Here is a 23,435-nt window from a genome sequence, read left to right as displayed (position 1 = left end):
CTGTAAATTGGGGCTGTTAGCACAGAAGGCAGGGCGGTGCCATTGTTTTTGCTCCTTCACTATTTCAGCCATCAAATCTATGTGCCAGGCCTATGACAGAGCTGGGGGTTGAGGTAGAGAAAAAAGCAACACAATTCAAATAGGGAGAGGCCTGTAAATCCTAAGTGTGGTGATGTAAAGGCTAATAGAGCTTTTACAATATCCTGCAAGGCCTTGAGCCTGGCCCAGCTAACTATATGTAGGGGTTAAATAAGGCCTCATAATAAATCTCACTGCAGAGCAAGGGGTTTTTGTTTTTGTAATAGTTGTCGAGAACTCAGATAATAAACATATTATCTAAGACCTATTATGTTTGATCTCAGAACATAAACCTGTTCTGAGCAGTTTTTATGCAGTGTCTCCTTTAAAATAACAGCTCTGTAAGGCAAATGTCCCAATATCAATGAGGAAAAATCTGAACAGAAAGATAAATACTATTATGTCAATGATAAGTAGGCATCAACCAGGTAGATTAGTCAGGTGGCAGGGAAATGAAGGGTGCTGCAGGCAAAAGGGAACAGTACGGACAAAGGCAGGATCCATGTGAGCAGAGAAAAGAAGGGGAAGGCCTTTTGGCAGACTGGCAAGTTACAATGGCATAGTCAGGATGCTCTCACTTTCAAGTACCAATAAGTCTGACTCATACTGGTTTCAAAACTAAGAGGAATTTGTTGATTTTATATAACTGAAGATTGAGTAGTGTGCTTGAGGCAAGGCCCCATTCATCAATTCATTGATGTCACCAAAATGCTAAGTCTTGTCTTCTGAGTCCTAAAGTGGCTGACAGCAACTTCTGGTATTATATCTGGTCTTACATCCAGCAGGATATATTCCATTAGCACTGCAAGCAAGTCCTAAGACTCATCCTGACTAGATCAGCATGAGTCTTAAGCCTACCAGTCACTGTGCCTAGGGAGATGGAGTGAATCTATAAGTTTAACCTAGCTTTCTTGTTCCACTCAAAGCTGGGGATGCACTTCCCTTCACCAGAACCAGAGGGCTCCCCAAATGGAATTCAGGTAAGTGGGTAGGGGAATGGATGCTAGAGGGACAATCAACATAGGTAAAGCCTCCTTAATCCTGTTACATCCCATCTCTGTATCCTAGAGTCAGGGATTTCATGGGTCAAGATATGGTAGTGTGAGAAAGACATTTGAGTGAGGATTGACCCTGCTTGTTTGGGACCAGATATTATTTAAGGTAAAAAGGTTAAGCTGCTGTTAACAAAAGACCCATATAGGCAGCAGCTTAAACACAATGTACACTTATTTTTCTCATTTTACAGAGTTCATCGTACCAGAGCTGGGAGGGGATCACAATACTAAAGTTTTAGAGTTCAAGTTGCCTGTTCCCATGGTCACCTCTCAGAGAAAAGAGAAAGGCAAGGGATGTCTTTATGGGCTTCGCCTAAGTGGTACACATCCCTTTGACTTAGTTTCCACTGGCCATTATTTAATCACCCACACCTAGCTCCTAGAGAGTTGGGAAGATGTAGTCTGCAGTGGGATGGCCACATTCCCAAGTTAAAACTTTTAAGGAGAGAAAACTTGCTGTCTTTGACATGCAGGCATGAGGTCCTGGTGACTATGCTAAGTACTCATCCTGTCTGATCCTGAGCCACACGTTAGCTGCCTCCCTTGATGGCTAGTGCCTCCTGGCTGCAGCTAGGGGGCCTGTTACTGGTTAGGCCCTCGGACAGGAGTCACCAAACCTGAAAGCAGAAAGCTGCTGCATGTGGCCGGATTCACCGTAGGCCGTCACCTGAACACAGCCCCACTCGCCGCACCGCGACTCCACGCAGGAGGAGCCGTCATATCCGCTCCCGTCAGCGGCCTCTCCTCCCCGTCCTCGCCGTCCTCCCAGTCCTTACCCAGGGCCTATTGGTCCCCGCGATGTGCCCTCACACGCTGACGGCATCTCTCTGTGGAGTGACACACGCCTTTCTAACCCCCTCCTACCCCAAGTAAGTGACTTTTTCTTCGTTGGATGTTAAAACTCTTATTTTAAAAAGGGCGACCTCCTGCACTGGCCCAGCTCTGAAAGGCCCCGCGATCCCAGCAGACAAACTCAGAAAAAGTATAGGTCGCAAGCAAACGACAGGTAAACGTGACCCCTGGAGTGCTCCTCGTTCTGAGCCCGGGAGGCGTCTGGGCGCTGGCGGCCCCCGGAGGTCGTGAGGACTCGGTCATCCGGAGAGGGGAGGACGGGTGATCCAAAGGGGACGTCGCTCTTACAGAAGAACCTAGAAAGGGCAGTGACCCCACAGAGCCTTTCCACAGCCGCGCTCCGGAGTCGCCCGCTTCCACGGTATCTGTGGTAATTAACGCAAGAACTTTCCCAGTTATTGCGAGAACTAAGCCCGCAGCCCAGGCTCCCCCCGAAAACGCCAGTCCCACTACGCAAGTGCAATCTTGGCCCCCCCGCCCCCCGCCACATCTTACAGGTGCGTGGGAAGGCCGCCCGCGGGAGCGGGCCTGCATTTCGCCCGCTTCTCCATCCAATTCTCACGTTTCCTTCCCTTCCTTCACTTCCGGCCCTTAACTTCCGGTCCTCTCGTTGATCCTTCCGATGAAAAGAGCGGTCTCTGAGCGCGGTTCGAATCTTCAGTTCCCGCCGAGGGTAGGCCTCACCTGAGGCTGAGAAGTTCCCTGGACCAGGGTCGCGCGGCCCCAGGGCAGTGCCCTCAGCCACACCATGGTGAGTAGCGTGGGTGGGTGAGGCAGGGGACGGGCCGTGAGGGCTCCCAGCCCCTTCTGGGGCGCTCGTGGCGTCGAGGCGCAGCCGTGCACCACTGCGGGCTTTCGGCTCCGTGGATGTGATGGGGGAATTCTCTTCCTGCTCGCTTAGCTGCCAGAAACTGGAAGAGGAAACTGGAAACTCGGGAGCCGCGTTACCATCTCGGACAGTGCTTTATTTCCGATGAAGCTCTGGACGTTATCAATAGGGAAATCGAGACCCTGAGAGGCCCAAGGACAGGCTCCGAGTCACGGTGCATCGCGTAGGCCCGTTGTTTGTCCCCAAGTCCCATAGGGGACAGGAAGAACGGTTGTGATTGTATGTTCCTGAGAGTATTTGATTTATGTCTGTTCTCGGTCTCCCCCACAAGATGCAGTCTTAACGAGAGTAGGGTCTTTTCACTGTTGCTTCCTTATTGTCTAACGCAGCATCTGCACGTTGTAGGTGTTGAGTAACTACTGAATGAATGAATGGCGTAGACAGGAAGCGTTGAATGAGAGTGTGAGCTACGTAGTCTGGCATGGTTTGTTGGCTTCTTCATTTGCTCAGGAAGCGTTTACGACGTGTAAATATGAGAATGCACTTAGTGCTGATATAAAGAAGATGCTTGGTTACTGTGATATTGGCCACTATAATATTTTCAAGTGAAGCCCCATAAGAAGCACACGACGCCATAGTAATGTTATCGAAGATGTACTGGAGCCAGTGTAGATTGGTGAGCACAAGATCCCATGGAGAGAAACCGTGGACCAGAAGCAGCCCTTTTAAGGAAGGATATGTACCAAATTACTACTGTGTTTATGTAAACACAGCATTTGCCAAGTTTGTTTCTGTGTTAGTTGACAGGGAGGGTCTGAAAGATTTAAATTCAGCTCACTTTTGCTAAGCGTCCATAAACTGCATGCCGGATGCTGTCATGTGTGTATTTCATTTCATTAAATCATCGTGACATCTCTGTGAGATAGGAGGTATGCTCCCTGTTGTAAAGATGGGGAAATGGAGGTTTAGAGAGACAGCTACTCAAGAATGGTAAGTGCAAGAGTAAAATTCAAGTCCTTGACTCAGCAAATATTCTTTCTAACTACACTATAACTCAGAAAATGTGTTTTCTGCCTGACACTGTTTCAAGGATCACTAACTTGACACTAGTGTGATTGTACTAACGTAAAACTCACTTTGAAAAAGCCAGTCTTGAGACTTATCTTCCCCAAATTCCACTGGCAGGGAACAGACAATTGTGATAATGGGTGGTAAATGCCATGGTAACTATAAAACCCAGACAGAGGGCACCAGCCTAGTTGGGAAGAAGGGGTCACAGAAGAACTTTTGGGGGTGGTTCTGACACAAGTAAACATTTTTTTTTTTTTTCTGAAAAGGTGACCGGTAAGGGGATCTTAACCCTTGACTTGGTGTTGTCAGCACCACCCTCACCCAATGAGCTAACCAGCCATCCCTATATGGGATCCAAACCCATGGCCTTGGTGTTATCAGCACCACACTCTCCCGAGTGAGCAACGGTCCGGCCAGACACAAGTAGAATTTGAAGGAGAAATGAGAGTTAACCAGATACAAGGTTGTAGGAACAGTGGAGGAGTAAAGATTTTTTTTTTTTTTTGTCTTTTTCGTGACCAGCACTCAGCCAGTGAGCGCACTGGTCATTCCTATATGGGATCCGAACCCGCGGCGGGAGAGTCGCCGCGCTCCCAGCGCAGCACTCTACCAAGTGCGCCACGGGCTCGGCCCGAGGAGTAAAGATTTTAAGTAGAGGGAGGAGCAGTGTAAGTCACAGGATTTGGACATCTTTTGATTTTTTTTTTGTTGTTATTGTTACTGTTGTTCATGTAGTAGTTCAAGCAGTCTGCTTGTGACTGGGTCCTTGTAAAACTTTTCACTACAAAGTAAATGGAAATGAAAAGATGTTTTAAACAAGGCCATTTTCCTTTCCTTCTCTCTCCTTCCAGGCCCGAAATGCAGAAAAGGCCATGTAAGTATCCACTCATTTTGAGCTATAAATTTGTTGTAACTTAATAACCACCACTGAACTTTTTTTTTGTATTTGATCTTTTTGGCATATGAGCCCTTTGGGAAGCTATTTCTTTCTCTATATGTGTTAAAGTAGCATTCCCATATTTGCCCATTTGTTTTTCCCACTACCGTTGTCTGACAGCTTCCAGAACTTAAACTGGAAGGTGGAGGAGTTGTGAGAATGACAGCTAGGGCACCCCTTAATATTAGTGTTTTAACATCTGGATGTGTTGCTCATCACAATGGTCTCGTAAGTAGAGTTCCCCACACTTCTTACACATAGTGTAAGTAAAATAGATACTTGGGTGTTCAGGAACACAAATTGCCTTATGAGCCCTAGTCCTTGGAATGTGGAAACCCTAAACTACTTTGTGGTTTCGTAATTGCAGTATATATTTGAATGACATTAAATATGGTCATGAACAGATTTACCACATCTAGGAATTTGGGTGATAAGAAATCTGTGAGCAGGATCTAATGGAGTCTTTTGTATCCCTGGTAGGACGGCCTTAGCAAGATTTCGCCAAGCTCAGCTGGAAGAGGGAAAAGTGAAGGTTGGTGTAAATCTTCCTCATGAATTGTGATGTTTGAAGAACAAGTGCAGAAAACTTGCTTCTGGACAGACTTCAAGCTTAAAATCTTCCTTTTTCTTCTTTGTGCTTGCTGACACTCTTAAGATTCTATACACTTGAATTCCAGGTGTACCTCCCTATTGTTGGGGCAGTGTGATGATCTGGCTGTTTTCCATTTCTTCTGTAATATGATGACTGGGTCTCCTTATTATTCCAGCACTGTCTAATTCAGTATTGTCCTAGCTCTGTCTAATATTGAAGAACAGAAAGTGGAGTGTAACGTGGAGAACAACTATAAGCTGAAACCAGTAAATGATCTCAACTCATGGAGATTCAGCAAGATTAGGGATAATATATGTCATTCTTTGAATATTTTTCTTTCTTTTGTTTTAAAAAAATTGTATACATACATATGTTAGTGTATATATGTAAACACATATGTGTATATTCACACACACATATTTATGAATGTTCTAAACACTGATAGCCATCATTTCTTAAGGTCACGTAAATAGGCCATGAAATGGGGTTATATAACCTAGTTTATTTAGCCACCTCTCTTACTGGACATTTGAGTTATTTTCAGTGTTTCACTTGTACTAGATACAGTGCATTGAATGTTTTTGTCTCTATAGTTGTTTTCTAAGGAGACACTGTAGAGGAGGTTTAAGGCTTAATAAAGATCCACTGGCTCTGAAACTTCAATGTGTTGAGATTATTAGGCATTTTAGACTTCAGGCCTGAAAAAGTAGGGATCCTTGCAAGAAGCTTGTAACTAGTACAGTGGCAACATGTGTTAGTTTGCTTCTCCATAGGAACGAAGACCCTTCCTTGCCTCAGAATGTACCGAGCTGCCCAAAGCTGAGAAGTGGAGACGACAGGTATGTTCTTGTTGAATCTGATCTCAGTAGAAATAACAAGTGTCTGATTGCTTCTTATTATCTAAATGATTCTTAAACCAGAATTCTAAGTATTTTTAATTACTAATTTTGAATTATAGTTTTCCTGTGCTTTCAGACATATTCAAAAGTCATGAAAATGTACTACCTTTTATTTTTTTCACAGATCATTGGAGAGATTTCTAAAAAAGTGGCTCAGATTCAGAATGGTAAGCAAACCTGTCCCTTTAAAGTGTTTGATTTTCAAATCCACACTTAGATTTGAAGACTTCAGCACAGCACTCCTCTTACAATAATCAATAGAACAAGTAGACAGAAAATCAGTAAGGACTTAGGAGACCTGAACAATACTTTCAATCAATTTGACCTAGTTGACATTTATAGAATACTCCACCTAACAAAAAAGAATACATTTCTTTTTTTAAGAGCACATGGAACATTCACCAATATAAAACATATGTTGGGCTCTAAAACAAACATTAGCAGATTTATTTATTTATTTTTGGTTTTAATTTTATTGAATCATACTTGATTATCCATATTTTGGGGGTTCAGCATTGACATATGTTCATCAAATCAATATTACTAGTATATATATTATTACAAATCATACTTATTCTTTATGCCCCTTGTCCAATCTCTCCCTATCCCCTTCTTCCTCCCCCCTCCCCTCTGTAATTACCCTAGATCTCTTCTCTCCTTCTGAAAGAGTAATGGTTACTCTGTTGATTTGTTGCCTTGATGATCTGTCCAATGCTGAGAGGTGTGTTCAGTTCCCCCAATATTATTGTAGAGCTGATGCTTCTTCTGTTACTCTGGAATGAGCTTTGTGGAGAGAGACATCCTCTTCTTTGGTCTCTGCTGGTCACTCCAGTGGCTGGTGGACCATCTGCATGGTGGTTGTGGCATCTAGCCAAAAGTGGCAGATGTGGTTATTGTGGTGGCTGTGGTGGGCCATCCACATGAAGATGATGTTTTTTGGCATGCTCCTTACCTAGTTGGTGGTGGTGATGGCACTGTGCCTGGTTGAGGGAGGGGGCCCGGTCCCCAGATCCATGCCTCAGGAGTCCAGGTGGGCCCCTTGGTGCTGGCATTGTACCTGGTTGTGGGTGGAGGGTCCAGTCTTCAGCTGCATGCCTCAGGACCCCGGGTGGGCCCCATGGCATTGGCGGTGTGCCTGGTTTTCCCCCCTTTCTGGCTTGGTAGCCCAGGGGACTTCCGGTCCTTCTAGGTGTTATAGATGTTCTTTGGTGAAATAAGACCTTTACTAGTTAATATCAAACTTTGCCTCTGGTTGTGGGTACTCTGTTTTTTCTTTCAGTTCTGTGTTGGATTATTTGTTGTTCCCACCACTTAAACTCTGCACAGGAACTAATTTGTTGTACTTTGCTTACTTCTAAGATGGGAGAAATTCCTGTGGGGACTAGTAGTTGAGCTCTGTGGTTGAGCTAAATTGCTGCTTTGCTGTTGATTCCCTGGGGGAGGCTTTTTGTGCAGCTCAGGTTTTAATGGTTGACTTTATAGGACTTCCGGGTTTAGTGAAATCCACCTGGATTGTGTAGAAACACTTTTCTGGCCTGAGTCTTTTCATCAAACTGCGCCCCATGCAATTCTATATTCCTGACCAGTCTCCTCTGAGTGGTCCTACGCTGATTGGGGAGCAGATCAGCTGTCCTTGCTGTGCCCCAGTGTTCTCCTGGTGGGCCTGTCTCCCCTACTGCCTGTGCTACAAACACTTCCCATGGGATGGGCTATATGCGGGTCCCTTGTGATGACTCACCGGCCTCTGAATGGCACCTTTTTTTCAGTTGTGGTGGCTCTTCGCTCCAATGTGGGTCCATGGGAACCTTATTAGTGGTCTTGCTGTCCTGGGGGCCACCAACACCTTCTTCTCACCTGCCACCTCCATGCAACTTCATCAGAAGGGCACAGCTGTGGCTTTTGCCGGCTCCTGCTCTGTGCACTCAGCAGCTCCAGCCTAGAGGTGGCTAGGGCTTGAAACGGTCAGAGAGGTTTTTTCTTTCTCTCATCTTGGCTTCTCTGGCCTTCATGCACTCTGTAGGTCTCTCTTCCTCTTCCCCTGAGCTCTAGTGGCCCCAGCTTGGCTGTCTTTGCTTTTTAATAGTTGTAAATTAGTTGATTTGTGGGAGAGAGTGACACTGGGAGCTGTCTATTCTGCCATCTTGACTGGAAGTCTCAGCAAATTTAAAGTAATTGAAATCATACAAAGTATTTTTTCTGATTATAAGAACAGAAAAATATGTGGAAAATTTCTAAATATTTGGAAATTAAACAGCACACTTGTAAATAACCTATGTGTTTAAGAGGAAGGAAATTAGAAAATATTTTGAATTGAATAAGAATGAAAATGTCAAAATTTAGGGGGAGAAAAAAAATTATGGGATGTAGTGCTTAGATGAAAATTTATAGCATTGAAATAATAGAAAATAACAAAGGCTTCAAATCAGTGATCTAAACTTCCACCCTAAGAAACTAGAAGAAAAGAGCAAATTAAACCAACAGCAAGCAGAAGGAAGGAAGTGATAAAGACAACATCAGAAATGAATGAAATAGGAAACAAGATGAGTAGAGAAAACAAGCCAAGAGCTGTTTTTTAATTTATTTTATTTTTTATGGCTGGCTGGTACTGGGATCTGAACCTGTGACCTTGGTGATATAAAGCTGCTTTCTAACCAACTGAGCTAACTGGCCAGCCCCTGAAAGCTAGTTTTTTAAAAAGATCAATAAAATTGATAAATTTCTAGTCAGACTGATTAAGAAAAAAAGAAGACACAAATTAATAACATCAGGAATCAAGTTGGGAACATCACTACAGACTCTGCAGATGTAAAAAGAATAATAAGGGATATTACAAACAATTTTATTCTCATAAGTTCAACAACTTAACATGAAATGGGTCAATTTCTTAAAAGACACAAACTACCAGAGCTCACTTAAGAGAAGTAGTTCTTAGGGGCAATTTTCCTCCCCAGGTGACATTTGTCAGTGTCTGGAGAAATGTCTGATGGTTACAGCTGGGGTGATGCTACTGGCGTCTTGTGGATGGAGGCCAGGGATACTGCTAAGCATCCTACAGTGCGTCCTACAAAGCATTATCCTAACCGAAATATCAGTAGTTCCACTGGTTAGAGACACTGTTCAAGAAGAAATAGATAACCTGCATAGTCCTATGTCTATTAAAAAGATTGAGTTCAGGGGCTGGCCTGTGGCTTACTTGGGAGAGTGTGATGCTGATAACACCAAGGCCAAGGGTTCGGATTCCTATATATAGGGATGGCCAGTTAGCTCACTTTGGAGAGCATGGTGCTGACAACACCAAGTTAAGGGTTAAGATCCCCTTACCGGTCATCTTTTAAACAAACAAACAAACAAACAAAAGATAGAGTTCATAGTTAAAAGCATTCCAACAAAGAAAACTCCAGACCTGGACAGCTTCACTGGTCAGTTCTTCTAATTATTTAAGGAAGAAAGATTACCAATGCCACAGTTTCTTCCAGAAAACTGAAGAGGAAGAAACACCTCCTAATTCATTTTGTGAATTTTAGTATCAGCATTACCCTGATTCTAAAATCAGAGAAAGACATTATATGAAAGAAACAACTACAGACCAAAATTCCTCATGAATATAGATAAAAATATTCAACAAAATATTAGCAAATCAAATTCAGCAATATTTAAAAACAATAGTATGTCACAACCAAGTAGGACTTATCTTGGAATGCATGGCTGATTCAGCATTCAAAAATCAGTTAATACTTATGTAATTCACTGTGTCACTGTTGCAAAGCAGAAAAACTGTATGATCAACTCAGTAGATACAGAAAAAGTATTTGACAAAATTTAATGTTCATTCATGATAAAAACTCACAGCAAACTGGGAATAAAAGGGAAGATTTTTACCCTAATAAAGCTCATCTACCAAAAAACCTGCAGCCAGCGTCATACTAATGGTGAGTGACTGAGTGCTTTCATCCTGACATCAAGAACAAGGCAAAGAGATCCATTCTCACCCCTCTGTTTTGGGGCGATGGAACTTTCTTTATCTTGATTGTGGTGATGATTACATGATTTGTGAAAATCATTTGTGAAAACTTATAAAACTGCATACCAAAAAGAATAATGTTTCTGTATGTAGATTTTGAAAATGTTAGTTAAAAAAAAAAAAAAAAAATGCTTGATTCTTGTTTTCCCCAAAGTGAGTGTTGGCTTTTCTTTGGGAAGTGGGAAGGGATTCCAGAAACTCTTTCCTTCCTTTCTTTAAGGTCTCCAGAGGGTTGGCTGCCTTGAGTCTCTCTATGTCTGTAGCACTGTAAAAGTCTCAGAATGATGGTGGCAGGTCTTTTTCCTTCTTAACAGGACAGAACATGGGAATGGGCGGTTATAAAATATATCCTTTTTTTTTTTAATGGGTCTTTATCCAGGCAAAAATTACATACATAAAATGTCCCCATTTTAAATGTATGGTGGGATGTTTGGGTAGATTTATATACCTGTGTAAACCACCACCACAAGCAAAATCTAGAACAAGTCCATCACTCCAAAAAGTTCCTTCATGCCCATTTCTGAAGCATTATTCTTAGCTGTAATCCAGGTATAAATGCCTTCAGTACTTGCTATCGTCATTAAGCCTTGCCTCATAAAGGCCTTGCTGTGTCTCCACTGCGTGCGTACCTCTCCTTTCAACAGCCATATGATGCTTCATTTCAACCTATCTCGGTTCATCAACCAATTTCCGTCCTTTTCTGTGGTGGGGTGCCCCAGCCGCTGGAGCTCTTGGCCACTACAGAGAGCACCTCAGCAAACTCCTTTGTGCACATCTCTAATTAGTCCCTTAGGTTTAATTCTCAGGCCTGTAGTCTTTGCCCAAAAATTTTCCCATATAGCAACACACTGGTTTTCTGATAGGGCTAAAACAGCGTAGGATGGTATTAGCCTCACTGCATCTTTGCTGTCCCTGGAAGCTAAATCCACTCCCCTCGCCACCTTGACTTAAGAGTTTGCTACTTTAATAGTTGTACAAGTGGAACTTGAGGGCCGTTTCAGTTTATATTTCTTCGGTTGCTAATGAGGATAAAGTTTTTTGTGAAGATTTTTTTCTCCTGTGCTAGTGGGAACTCTATAATCCTTGCCTTTTCATTTGTTTGGGTGTTGATGGTTTCTCCTATCAATTTAAGTGAGTATTTTCTTGTAGTATACCTTTGCAGGAGTTAACATTCATTTTAAGGGTATGACATGGAGGGTATGTGTTGGAGGTTTTGATGTTCATTTTTAAGGGTATGCTATTTTGAAGAAATGGTATACGGGTTGAGCATCCCTAATCTGAAAATCCAAGATCCAAAATGCTCTAAAACTTGAAACTTCTTAAGTGCTGTCATGACGTTCAAAGGAAATGCTTACTGAAACATTTCAGATTTCAGGTTTTCAGATTAGGGATGCTCAGTTGGTATGTATTCTGCAAATATTGCAAAATCTAAAGCACTTCTGGTCTCAAACATTTCGGATAAGGGATACTCAACCTGTTTTAACATTTTCGTTTTCTAGCTGGTTTAGGTGAATTCCGAATTCGTGACCTGAATGATGAAATTAACAAGCTGCTAAGGGAGAAAGGACACTGGGAGGTCCGGATAAAGGAGCTGGGTGGTCCTGATTATGGAGTAAGTAAGCAGCAGCCCTAGTGGTGCTTGGGGGGCAAGCTGGTGAGCTTCTTGGCATGCTGGGGTGGTTCCGTCTAGCTTTGCATCCCCTGCAGCTCCCAGCCCATGCCTGCTACAGACTAGGCAGTTGATAATGAAAGAAGGCCTGATAATTGCCTGTTGCGTGTGGACAGGAAACATAGGAAAAGGATGGGTAGGATGATGCTGAAAGACACCCCAGCACAGACCTCAGAGCAGACAAGGCACTTGCATGTGCCAGCTGTGCTCTTGAGTAAGCCCACATCTCTCTGTGCCTCGTGTTTAAAATGGCCATGGCCCTCTCTCTTCTCTAAGCTCCTTGGGAACTGTGGGCAGCCATTTGTTGACTCTTTACCTGAAGGGCCTTAGGGCCATTCCATTCTGTCCTGTTTTTGGACTCTTATAAATGCTATCCTGTAGAACAGTGCCTTTCAAACTTTAGGACCATGACCCATTGTAAACCACATGCAGGCGCGCATGCACACACACTCTTATATCACAACTCAGCACACACAAAAATGAGCTGAAAAAATACTTGGTATTTTAGTGTGATGTTCTTTTATTCTCTGTTCCATTTTGATTTTTTAAAAATTGATGATTGTGACCTGCTTAATTGATTTCATAACCCACTAATGGGTCTTGACTTTAATAACTACTGCCCCAGGGCCTGACCCATTCACCTATTTGTGATGATATCAACTCTAGATCACTGGAACCAGTAGTATCTAACCATTGGGCTGTAGTATGTTGTGTAAGAAACACGTGGTTTGGGGCCAGCCCATGGCTCACTTGGGAGAGTGTGTTGCTGATAACACCAGTGCCGTGGGTTCGGATCCCTATATAGGGATGGCCAGTTAGCTCACTTAGGAGAGCGTGGTGCTGACAACACCATGTCAAGGGTTAAGATCCTCTTACTAGTCATCTTCAAAAAAAAAAAGAAACGTGGCTTTTCTACGTATTTATGAAAGTCTAATGCAGAACCATGATTCTCACTTTAGTCCTTGGCATAAAAACGGAGCATATGTTCTCCCCGTTGTAGGAGAGGCACTCACATTTCTGAGCCCCTGTTCTGTTCTAGGCACTGCTTTGGGAACTTTCTCATGGATTGTCTCTCTTAACCTCTTCAGCAGTTCTGTGATGGAGATTTTATTTTTCTTGTCAGTCTGCTGTGGAGTAATGCAGAAGTTTATTAACCTGCCTAGAAAAGCGACCTCAGATGTACTAAAAAATATGTAAAATGTTCTTAAGTTCCACCATCCAAATTCAATACTGTTTATGTTTTAATGTATTTTTTCTAGAGTTTTTAGATGCTTCGTAATTTTCGTTTTCTACATATAAAAGAAATACTTTATCATTAAGTTCAGAAGAGTACAAAATAGTAGAACGGTGTTCAGTAACCATTCCATTACCTGGTACAGCTGCTTGAATATTTCCTTCCTTTGTTTTTGTGTGATCGTCATAGCTGAGACCATCCTCGTTGTATGTACAACTTTGGTCCTCTGTTTGCCTTTCTTTTCAAAATGATAACTTTGATTATATAAACAATATATACTTTTTACAGAAAAAAAAAGAAGGGGGAATGGGGAGAGGGTGGTCAGTGAATAAAAAATATTAGAGTAATAGGGAGAGTGGGATCTAGTGTTCTGCAGTGATATAGGGAGACTACAGTGAACAACAGCGTACTGTGTGTCTTTGAATAGCTGTTCGAGATGATGTCGAGTGCTCCTAGCACAGGACTGACAAACGTTTGAGGTGATGGGCATACTAAGCACCCTGATAGGATCATTGCACACAGTATGAATGTACCCAGATATCATACTGTACACCATAAATGTATACAATTATCATGGGTCAATTAAGAAAAATAACTTAGAAAGAGAGAAAAAAAGAGAGATTAGTATAGTGGCTACCAGAGGCAGGGAAAGGGAGTGGGGAGGAAGGCCTGGGAGAGGCTGGTAGACTGTCTCAAAGTCACAGTTAGATAGAAAGAATAAGTTCTGGTGCCCTAGGGTGACAGTCAGCAATAATATTGTATTGTATATTTCAAGACAGCCAGAAAAGAGGATCTTGAATGTTATAACAACAAAGAAATGATAAATGTTTAGGTGATAGAGAGGCTAACCATTCTGATTAGATCATTATATAGTATATGCATGTACTGAAACAAGAAACTGTACCTGTAAACATGTACAGTGAAAAAAATTTAAAATTAAAAAAAAAAATATATATAAAGAACGTAGAAGTTGTGAGATAAACATTATATATGTTATGTATATATAATATATATTTTCCTACCACCCAGAAATAACTATTATCATTATTTATTTTTCTACAATTTTTTCTAGGCATATATTTATTTTTTACAGAAATTGGTTCATGTTCTGATACTTTGCTGTCTTAACATGTATCATAAGAATAGTTTCATGATATGGGTAATCATTCAGATCATTTTAAGAAATGTTTTTGAACTCAGAAAGTTGCAAAAACAGTACAGAGAACTCTTATATATTCTCTATACAGATTTACCAGTTTTTAACATTTTACTATATTTACTTTGTTTTCTGTGTGTACATTGAGATTTATTTTTTCTGAATCATTTGAAAGGTAGGTTAAATGCATCGTGTTCCTTTCTTTACCTCTTAATACTTCTGTGTGCATTTCCTAAGAATAAGAATATTCTCTTATATAATCATGGTAGAGTTTCCAAGTTTAAGATATCTAACTTGGATACAATAATTTTATCTACCCTATATGGCCATTTCATTAATTTTCCCAATAATGTTCTTTATAGCATTTTTCTACCTTCAGTACAGGATCTAGTCCAGGGTCTTATATTGCGTGTAGGTGTCTACATCATCATGTCTAATAGATACAGTTTCATCTTCTGGACGTATTTCATTTGGCTTCTGCTGATTGTCATTTACGTTGTTTGCTTTTTTTTTTTTTTTTTGGTCATTTAACATCATCATATCATGTGTTTTTCTAAGTCAACATAAGAATTTCATAAGGACCATTATTTTTGATTATTATTATTATTTTTTTTTTTTTGTCTTTTTCGTGACCGGCACTCAGCCAGTGAGTGCACCGGCCGTTCCTGTATAGGATCCGAACCTGTGGCGGGAGCGTCGCCGCGCTCCCAGCGCCTCCCGAGTAAGCCACAGGGCCGGCCCTCTAGGTTGATTTTTAAGGGATGAAATAGATACATAAATATTTTTCTGGATACATAAATATTTTCCACATTTGGCATTCTTAAAATATGTTTGCAAACATGGAAATATTGGGTTTAAGGATCAGATAGATCTATTTTCTTTTTCCCTCCCAATAAGAAAGTTGGCCCTAAAATGCTGGATCATGAAGGAAAAGAAGTCCCAGGAAACCGAGGTTACAAGTACTTTGGAGCAGCAAAAGATTTGCCTGGTGTTAGAGAGCTTTTCGAAAAAGAACGTAAGTGACTAATGTTTGTGAAGGTTTTTGCCTCTAATTGTTGGTAATAATCGTAAAAATAGATGGGCTATATACTAAATACTCTTCCTATATTATTTCTTAGCTGCACAACTGCCCTGTAGTATAGGAATTTTTGTTCGAAGATTTTAAGTGAGAAACCGTAAGCACCAGGATTGAAATCTCAGGCCCAGGGCACACAATTGGGGCTGGAAAGTGAGCCAGGACTGGCTGTGCCAAATTCCACGCTCTCTGCACACGCCAGCCTGTAGGCCTGGATAGGGGCTTTCCCTCTTTGAATTTCCCAAAACTGTTGGGGCAGGCTGTGAAGTCCATTGAATCAGATTCATGTTTCAGTTACTTATTAGTTGAAACAGTTATAACTGAAGAACAAACAAAATCTTGAGCCCAACCCCAGTATGTGAAAATGCAAAAAGCAGGGCAGTGCTGCGTGAATCCCTGTGGGCACGCCCTGCCTCTCTTCCCTCGCCTCCCTCTTCCCGCTGTGGCGATGGGCAGCCAAACCTTGGGCTTTTGAAAATACAATTTGAAACTACTGCTCTGGAGTTTTAGTGTATTTTAATTTTGCCTTTTAGTAAAGTAGTCTGCGCTATGACCAAAGCTTGAAGTTCTCCATAGGATGCCATCGTCACTCAGTAGTGCTGTCTTCCTGAGGAGATGGAAGACTTAGACAGTCACAGTCATGACATAATAATCTATGATTGGTGATGTTGGAAAGTAAATAAATGGCTCTAAGTTTAAAAAAAAAAAGTAGTTTGAATGCTTCATAGAAAAAAGTGTGAGAAGAGAGAATGATGCCAGTATTCTCACCACTGTTGTCATTTTGCTATATTTCCTTCTGGTTGGTTTTTTTTAAAAGTGTAGTCCTAATTTTATTAAACCCTGCTTATTTTAAAATTCATTATGCCAAAACTGGTTTTGCATGTGTCATTACCATCACTTATAAGTAATTCAAAGTTTAAAGTCAGGTCATTAATTATGAAAGCAATATATATTTGCAGAGAAGTTGTAAAATACAGAAAATCAGAAAAAAGCCATCCACATTTTCATATCTTGTATCTGATGATGACTAACATGTTGGGGCATGTTTCCCTTCAGTTTTTAAAGGGTTATGGGGGTTGGCTCCTAAATTGGGATTATTTTGTATGTGTTGTTGTGGTTTTTTTATATGTACATTTTTTCTAAATGTACTTTTATTTTCAATCAGATTATTATTATTTTTTTTAACAAGAAAATGCATCAGTCAGTTTTACTGAGTATAATTCAAATTGTACACACAGAGTTAAAGCGCCCTTGGCACACCCATTCCAGTGTCCCTGCAAAGGGTAACTGGTAACCACTGTTATCTGTTTGGTATGTTTTCTTGCAGGCCTTTCCCCAGGCAACTTACATGCTTATTTCATCAGCTAAATTTCACCAGCATAAGTGACAGATGACTCAGCCCCAATTGATTGAGGCAGAAAAATGAATTTATTGACTCACCTAACTGGAAATCCCAGGGGTAGTTGGCCTTAAGGCATGGCTGGATCCAGCTCACATTTCTCCATGTTGCAGTTTTGACTTCCGCTGTGTGAGCTGCTTTCTCTGCCCACCTCTCCATCTGTGGTGGCTAGTTGTGTCCATCATCGACTTTCATCTTGGCCTCTCTCAGCAACAAAATTTCCCCCTAAGCAGTTCAAACAAAATTCCCAGACTTGAGTGTATTTGGCTTTGATTGGATCATAATTCCATTCTTACATGGGCCCCTGTGGCCAAGAGGAATGTAGTGCTCCAAACCAGCCAGGCTTCAACCTGTGCTCTGTCCCGGGTCCAGCCCATATGATGACCACCACTCACAGGATGTGGACTCAGAGTGGTGAAGGGGTGGACAAAGTTGCCGGAGCTAACAGTGAAGTGACGAATGGAGGCCTGCTGAAACACCACGGCTCTCCCATACCTGCTGTGTTCTGATATCCACTGATACCCTCCCATAGGTATACTTAGAACTCTATTAGTGGATGTAAAGAGTATCATGGTGTAGGTTTAACCATACTATACATAACCATTCCTCCATTGGTTAGACCCCTAGTTGTTTCCAATTTTTCATGATTGTAAAAGGTTTATTAATCTGTTAAGTTTTTTGTTTGTTTGTTTGTTTTGGTTTTTTTGGTGGCTGGATGCTGTAGGGATCCGAACCTTTGCCCTTGGTGTTATAGCACCACTCTCTAACCAACTGAACTAACCAGAGGTTTATTAATCTGATTGGTGGAAAACATATTATTTTTATTTTTTCTTTCCCTGATTACTAATGAAATTGAGAATTGAATCCAATTACTAATTGAAATTTTATACATTTGAATTTTTTCTTCTTAAATTATCAGCTTTTATTCCTTGACCAATCTGTTAAGTTCTCATTTTCCTTTTGATTTTCAAGAATTACTTAACTGTTCTGGATAGTAATCCTTAGGCTGAAAATATTTATCTTTTTTGTTTATAGTTTCTTTTGTCTTCTCTATAGGCTTATGTTCCCCATCATGACTCTTTTATTAAACATTATGACATTTCCTATGTTATTAAAACACCTTGTGAAACAGCATTATAAGGGCTGCAGGATAACCCCTCCCATACCCATCTTACAACTTAAAATCATAGGTTATTCCCAAGTTTTCACTGTTATATAAACAATGCTGTGATTCATATCTCTGTTCATAAAGCTTTTCTAGCTTGTGTTTGTGGGGGGTTTTTTTAAATTACTAATTGGGTCAAAGCACTGATTTTAAAAAGTGTTGCACTCTCTCATGGTATTTTCCTAAACATTCATGCTGTATTGCTGCCTGCATAGGAGAAGGCTTGGTTTGAGCGTGATTGATTGGAACTTTTAAATTCAGCTAAGTTGCTGCTCTTTCTTGTAGCTCTTCCTCCTCCCAGAAAGACACGTGCTGAGCTCATGAAGGCAATTGATTTTGAGTACTACGGTTACCTAGATGAAGACGATGGTGTTATTGTGCCTTTGGAGCAGGAATATGAAAAGAAACGTAGGTCTTTGGATATTTCACTTCGTTATAGATGGCATCTGGTTTGCTCTCTGCTTTGAAAATGGGGTATTCAGTAGTACTTTATGCCAGAAGGGAGTTTACTTTGTTGCTAATGGGCTTCATAGGTAATGGCCTGCTAATCCCCTGACCCCCATGAGGCATTGGAGGCAGTCAGGGCAGTTGGGCCAGAAGCAGCAGATCGGGGAAGCCCCTAGAGCTGTATCCGACCTGGTCCCTGCCTGCCAGAAGCTCACCATCTGAATTCATTCCAGACTGGCCTTTCTTGAACCTGTGAAACAGTGCCCACCTCACTGGCTCTTAGATCTGCCTTAAACACAGCTGAAGGGTTATTTGTGGAGAGCAAGGTGGTGTCATCTTGTGAACACTTCCTCCACGCCACGCACTGTGCTAAGCATTTTATAGCCGTTCTTTTGAAGCCTCATGACAGCCATGTTAGTGCTAATCCCATATGACACATCGAGCTAGAACTTTGGCAGCCAGCGGTCCCGAGTCGGAGCTCCTTTCCAGCATGCTGCGCCCCTGTGTCCTCCATTTTCATGTGGGCGTGTTGGAAAGCCACTCAGGTTGCTGAACTGGGGAGGATCTGGAGATGTTCCCTAAAAAACTTCCTTGTAGCAATTTAAAGCTGGAGCTTTAAGTAGGACTAGCCCACCCTTCACATCCATTTCCCACCCACTAGGGCAGAATGAAGGGTGTCCCTTTCCAGATGGGACGTCTTAGCCTCTGCCTGCATTGTGCTGAAAGCTTGTTCAGAGACTGGAAGAAGTAGCACCTGCTCTGCCTTGTTTTCAGTCAGAGCCACGTTGGTGGAAAAGTGGAAAGCGGAGCGAGAGGCCCGGCTGGCAAGAGGAGAAAAGGAAGAGGAGGAGGAAGAACAGGAGGAGATCAACATCTATGCTGTCGCCGAGGAGGAGGTATGGGGTTGGTCCCTCTGGTGCTCACTGCCTTCTCCTCCGAGCTGTGAAGCATTGTAGGGAGGAAGCTCGGCTTAGAAATGAGGGCTCAGGGTTCAAAGGCAGCTTCCTTGCCTGCAGGATGGCTGTGAAGATGACATCGCAGGGTCACAGCGAGGGTTTCAGAGAGGAGCAGCTATGGGAGCGCTTTGTCAACTGGGCTTTCTTTCCTTTTTCTTTGAGGATAGGCCCTCCTGAATATACTAGAATAGGATTTATAAACACAGTTGAAGTCATACAAGTTTTAGCCCATGACCTCATTATTTCTGTTCAAGGGTAGTGCCAAGAGCCCTTTTGTAGTCTGATGCCACCATTTTACAGATGGAAACAGGCCCAGAGCAGAGAAGGGACATTCCTCAGAGGGTCACATTTGGGGATGGAGCTGCAATCCCTGCCTCCCAGGCAGAGCCTCCAGGCTCTTCTGCAGGTCCAGCCTATGAAGGCCTTGCTGCCTGGACAGGTCCAGAGTGGATCTGATTTTCTAGTCCAGGAGAAGTGGGGGGTCACCCACACACAAACGATGGGTTAGGTCCTAAGTGAGGAGCTTGCCGTGACATCACTGGTGAGAAAGTAGGCTCAGAGAGATTTAGTGACTTAGTCAACATCACACTGGATACAGCAGACCCGAGGTTCATGCTTAGGTCCAGCTGCCAAGCAGTGTGGATCAGTGAAGGGTTTGAAGCAGATGACAGCATGCCCTAGCAGGATTTTCTTTAGATGCAGAAACTCAGCAGTATTTAATTAGGGGTACTGGGAGCCAGGCCTATGACAGGTGCAGGGGGCACTGGAGAGCACAAACTTGGCACATAGCTCATAGTCCAGGACGAGGCAGTTCTGTAGGTGGAGACCATGGAGAACGGCAGCTCCTGGATGGCAGCCTGCTGCAGGGACAGCCTGTGAAGGCTTTGCTGGGGAACCGACCCTTCAGCTGTGTTTGGGATGATGAAGGGGAGTTAACCAAGTGAAGAGGATGCGAGGGAAGAGTGGTCCAGGCACTGGTGAGTGTGAGGGACAGAGGACAGGCCAATGTGGCTGGAGCACAGAGATTGAGGGCACTGGGTATGAGTGGCAGCTGAAGAGGGTGAATGGGGTGTGCGGGGCCTGGCACCATGGGGGAGAGCAATAGAAAGCCACTGAAGGATTTTTTTTTTTTCTATTTCTTTTGAAATAATTATAGATTTACAAGAAGTTGCAGAGATAGTACAGAGTGATCCTATGCACCCTTCACCTAGTTCCCCCAGAGGTGTATCTTATGCAGTTATAGCACGATAGCAAAACCAGGGCATCGACGTTGTTATGATGAGTGTGTTGAGTTCTGTGTCTTTTATCACGTGTGTAGATCTGTGTAACCATCTCTGTGATCAAGATACAGAACTGTTCTCCCACCACAAAGACTCTCGTCCTGTCCCTTCACAGTCACACCCCTCCCTCCCCACCATCTCTTGCCCTGGCAAACCCTAATCTGTTCTCCATCTCTATAATGTTGTCATTTTGAGAATGCTTTATAAATGGAATCACACTGTGTGTCACCTTTTGAGATGGCCTTTACACTCAGCACGGTGCCCTTGAGAACCATCTGAGTTTATTCCCTTTTACTGCTGAGTGGTATTCCATGTACAGAAAAGTACACAAGTCTGACATATATACAAGCTAAACACACCTACATAGCAAATACCAGTGTAGAAACAACATGACCACAACCCCAGAAGCTCTCTCCTGCCCAGGGGTCGCTCTCCTGACCTCTAATGACCCATAAGCTTTACCTGTTTCTGAACTTGGTGTATACATAGAATCACGTATATTCTTTTGTGTGTGTGTGTGTGGAGAGGGGACTGGAGGATGAAGTTAGAGGAAATAGAGGGACAGAGGCTACAGTGGAGGGAGACTTGAGGGGAGGGACCTGTGGGAAAGGGAAGGAGGAGGGTGGGGCATGAGGGAAGGGTGCTGGAGAGCAGGGCATGGCAGAGGGACCCCGTATACTCTTTCTTGTCTGATATTCGTGGGTATTTGTTTAGTGTCTGGTTTGGGGCTATAACAGAAGGGTTGCTGTGAACTTTCTTGGTCACATGCAGTGTTTCTGTTGAGTATATACTGAGCAGTGAGTGGAATCACCACATCGTAGGGTAGGCTTTTGTTCAACAATATAGATATAATCAGTTTTCCAAAGTGCTTTTACCAATTGATACTTTTACCCGCAGTGTATGAGAGATTTCCCCAGAGGGTTTGCAAGCCAGCTCTTCTGGTAGGCAGGGTTGAGAGAGGGTTATGCAGGGCGTCTGCTCAGAGACCACAGGTGTGGGCACCACACACGCCACAAGTACTCTCCCCTAATATTTCCAAGTCCACGTTATTTCTTTAGTTAATTTGTATTGACTCATATGTAGCCTCTGAGTTGATCTTTTTTCCATATATGGTACATTTTTCAAATTTAAATTCTTAAAAATAAAATTTAAAAATTTAAAAAAATTCACAAGATTCAAATATAAAAAGTATACAAAGATATTCCACGAAGATTCTCTTCTCTATTTCTGTCACTTGTCCATCTACTTCTCACTGCTGTTACTCGTTTCTATTCTTATTTTTTCTCCTTATACAAAAGGTAGCATCACACACGCCATGTTCTGTTACCTTTTTTAATCATGATGTGTCTGGGTGTGTTCTTGTGCAAGTACAGAGCTTCCTTGTTCCCTTCTTTCTTCTAAACAGCTGCAGAAAAGTGCACTTTATACAGGTACCAACGTTTATTTAACCTGTCTCCTGCTGAGGGATTGTGGTTGTTCTCTGTCTGTAGTCTGATGAGGAAGGCAGCCAGGAGAAAGGAGGAGATGACGGGCAGCAGAAGTTCATCGCCCATGTCCCGGTGCCGTCACAGCAAGAGGTAGGAATGAGGCCACAGGTGCCCTTGGAGTGGAGCCACCCAAGTGCCAGGGGCTTACCCTCTAAAGCAGATGCTACACAAAGCTTTCTTGGGTTTTCTTTGTCCTTCCTATCCATCAGGGCAGCTCTGGATCCTGACCACGTGGCACTTGTCATTGTGCTCATAACAGGGTGTGGGATCTGGAGAGGGCAGGAGCCTCTGCTTTAGATGAAACCAACAAGTACATTCTGTTGTGAAATGTTCCCAGTGGGAGAAAGTTGGGGCTCCTAGAGATCACTCTGAGTCTTTCAGTCAGACTCCTTGGAGAAGTTCCACCCCGGGGCTCCCTTGTGGCTGGGTTCTGGCAGGGGCTGAGAGCTTTACTGAGGAGTAAGCTGTGAGCCCTTTACTCTCGACATCCACAGATTGAGGAGGCGCTTGTGCGAAGGAAGAAAATGGAGCTGCTCCAGAAGTATGCGAGTGAGACCCTACAGGCCCAGAGCGAGGAGGCCAGGAGGCTCCTGGGATATTAGGTCTGAACAGGGGCTCTCCTTGGAGTCTAGAAGATCTGGTGGGAGTCCTTCCGCACCCCAGTGGCCCCACAGGCCACCAACACCTAGGGCAGCAGGCAGGCAGGTGGTGCCGTGAGGTTTCCTGCTCCTTTCTCCTCCCTCGTTCCTCTCTTACCTTCTCTTACCTCATGTGCTGATAGAGGGTAAGGGTCTGTCCCTGCCTCCCTGATGGGCTATCTGGGTGCTGAATTCTTCAGCTATTACCTTTGTGCAAATATTTTGCTACTGTGTGAATCCATTTTTTTTTTATTTTGGAGTGTGTAAAGCAGGTCGCTAACTGGCTACCTGTGTTTTATTTCACCTTGTACTGTGATTCTGGGGGGAGATGGATCAATTAGTGACCAATGTTAAAAAATGCTATTTTCCTGAAAATACATATCTTCTCTTGAAAGCTGAGACGATGTGTCAACACTGAGCTCACACCCCTGGTTGATAGCCAGTGCTGTCTCTGTGCCGGACCATGTCCTTGGCTTTCCATAAGCCACTCAGCTGGCTCTGCTAGCTCCTGCCTGGATGGCAGGAATTTGAGTTTGCTACTTCTGTTTTATAACCTGGTCTGCAGAGAGCTATTTTTATTAAAGATTTTTATAAG

The 23,435-nt window shown here is 42.8% G+C and overlaps 1 protein-coding gene and 1 long non-coding RNA gene across 2 annotated transcripts; one reads left to right on the top strand and one right to left on the bottom strand.

The window, feature by feature from the left end:
- Positions 1-1,287: 1,287 nt before the first annotated feature.
- On the bottom strand, positions 1,288-2,581 carry LOC134390981 (uncharacterized). The gene is made up of 2 exons (XR_010024898.1): positions 2,481-2,581; positions 1,288-2,350 (listed from the first exon to the last, which is right to left on the bottom strand). It is a non-coding gene; the product is annotated as an uncharacterized LOC134390981 (long non-coding RNA).
- On the top strand, positions 1,853-23,435 carry ISY1 (ISY1 splicing factor homolog). Its single transcript, XM_063114803.1, has 12 exons — positions 1,853-2,002; positions 2,616-2,736; positions 4,737-4,759; positions 5,303-5,354; positions 6,188-6,253; positions 6,438-6,480; positions 11,834-11,946; positions 15,291-15,408; positions 18,318-18,440; positions 19,254-19,375; positions 22,206-22,292; positions 22,697-23,435. Exons 2-12 carry the CDS (start codon positions 2,734-2,736, stop codon positions 22,802-22,804), a joined length of 858 nt encoding a protein of 285 aa, XP_062970873.1. The 5' UTR covers positions 1,853-2,002; positions 2,616-2,733; the 3' UTR covers positions 22,805-23,435.

This window comes from Cynocephalus volans, chromosome 11, assembly GCF_027409185.1.
Source record: "Cynocephalus volans isolate mCynVol1 chromosome 11, mCynVol1.pri, whole genome shotgun sequence".
Lineage (NCBI taxonomy): Eukaryota > Metazoa > Chordata > Mammalia > Dermoptera > Cynocephalidae > Cynocephalus > Cynocephalus volans.
The sequence above is the reverse complement of the archived record's forward strand: the minus strand, read 5'-3'. Positions and strand labels throughout refer to the sequence as shown.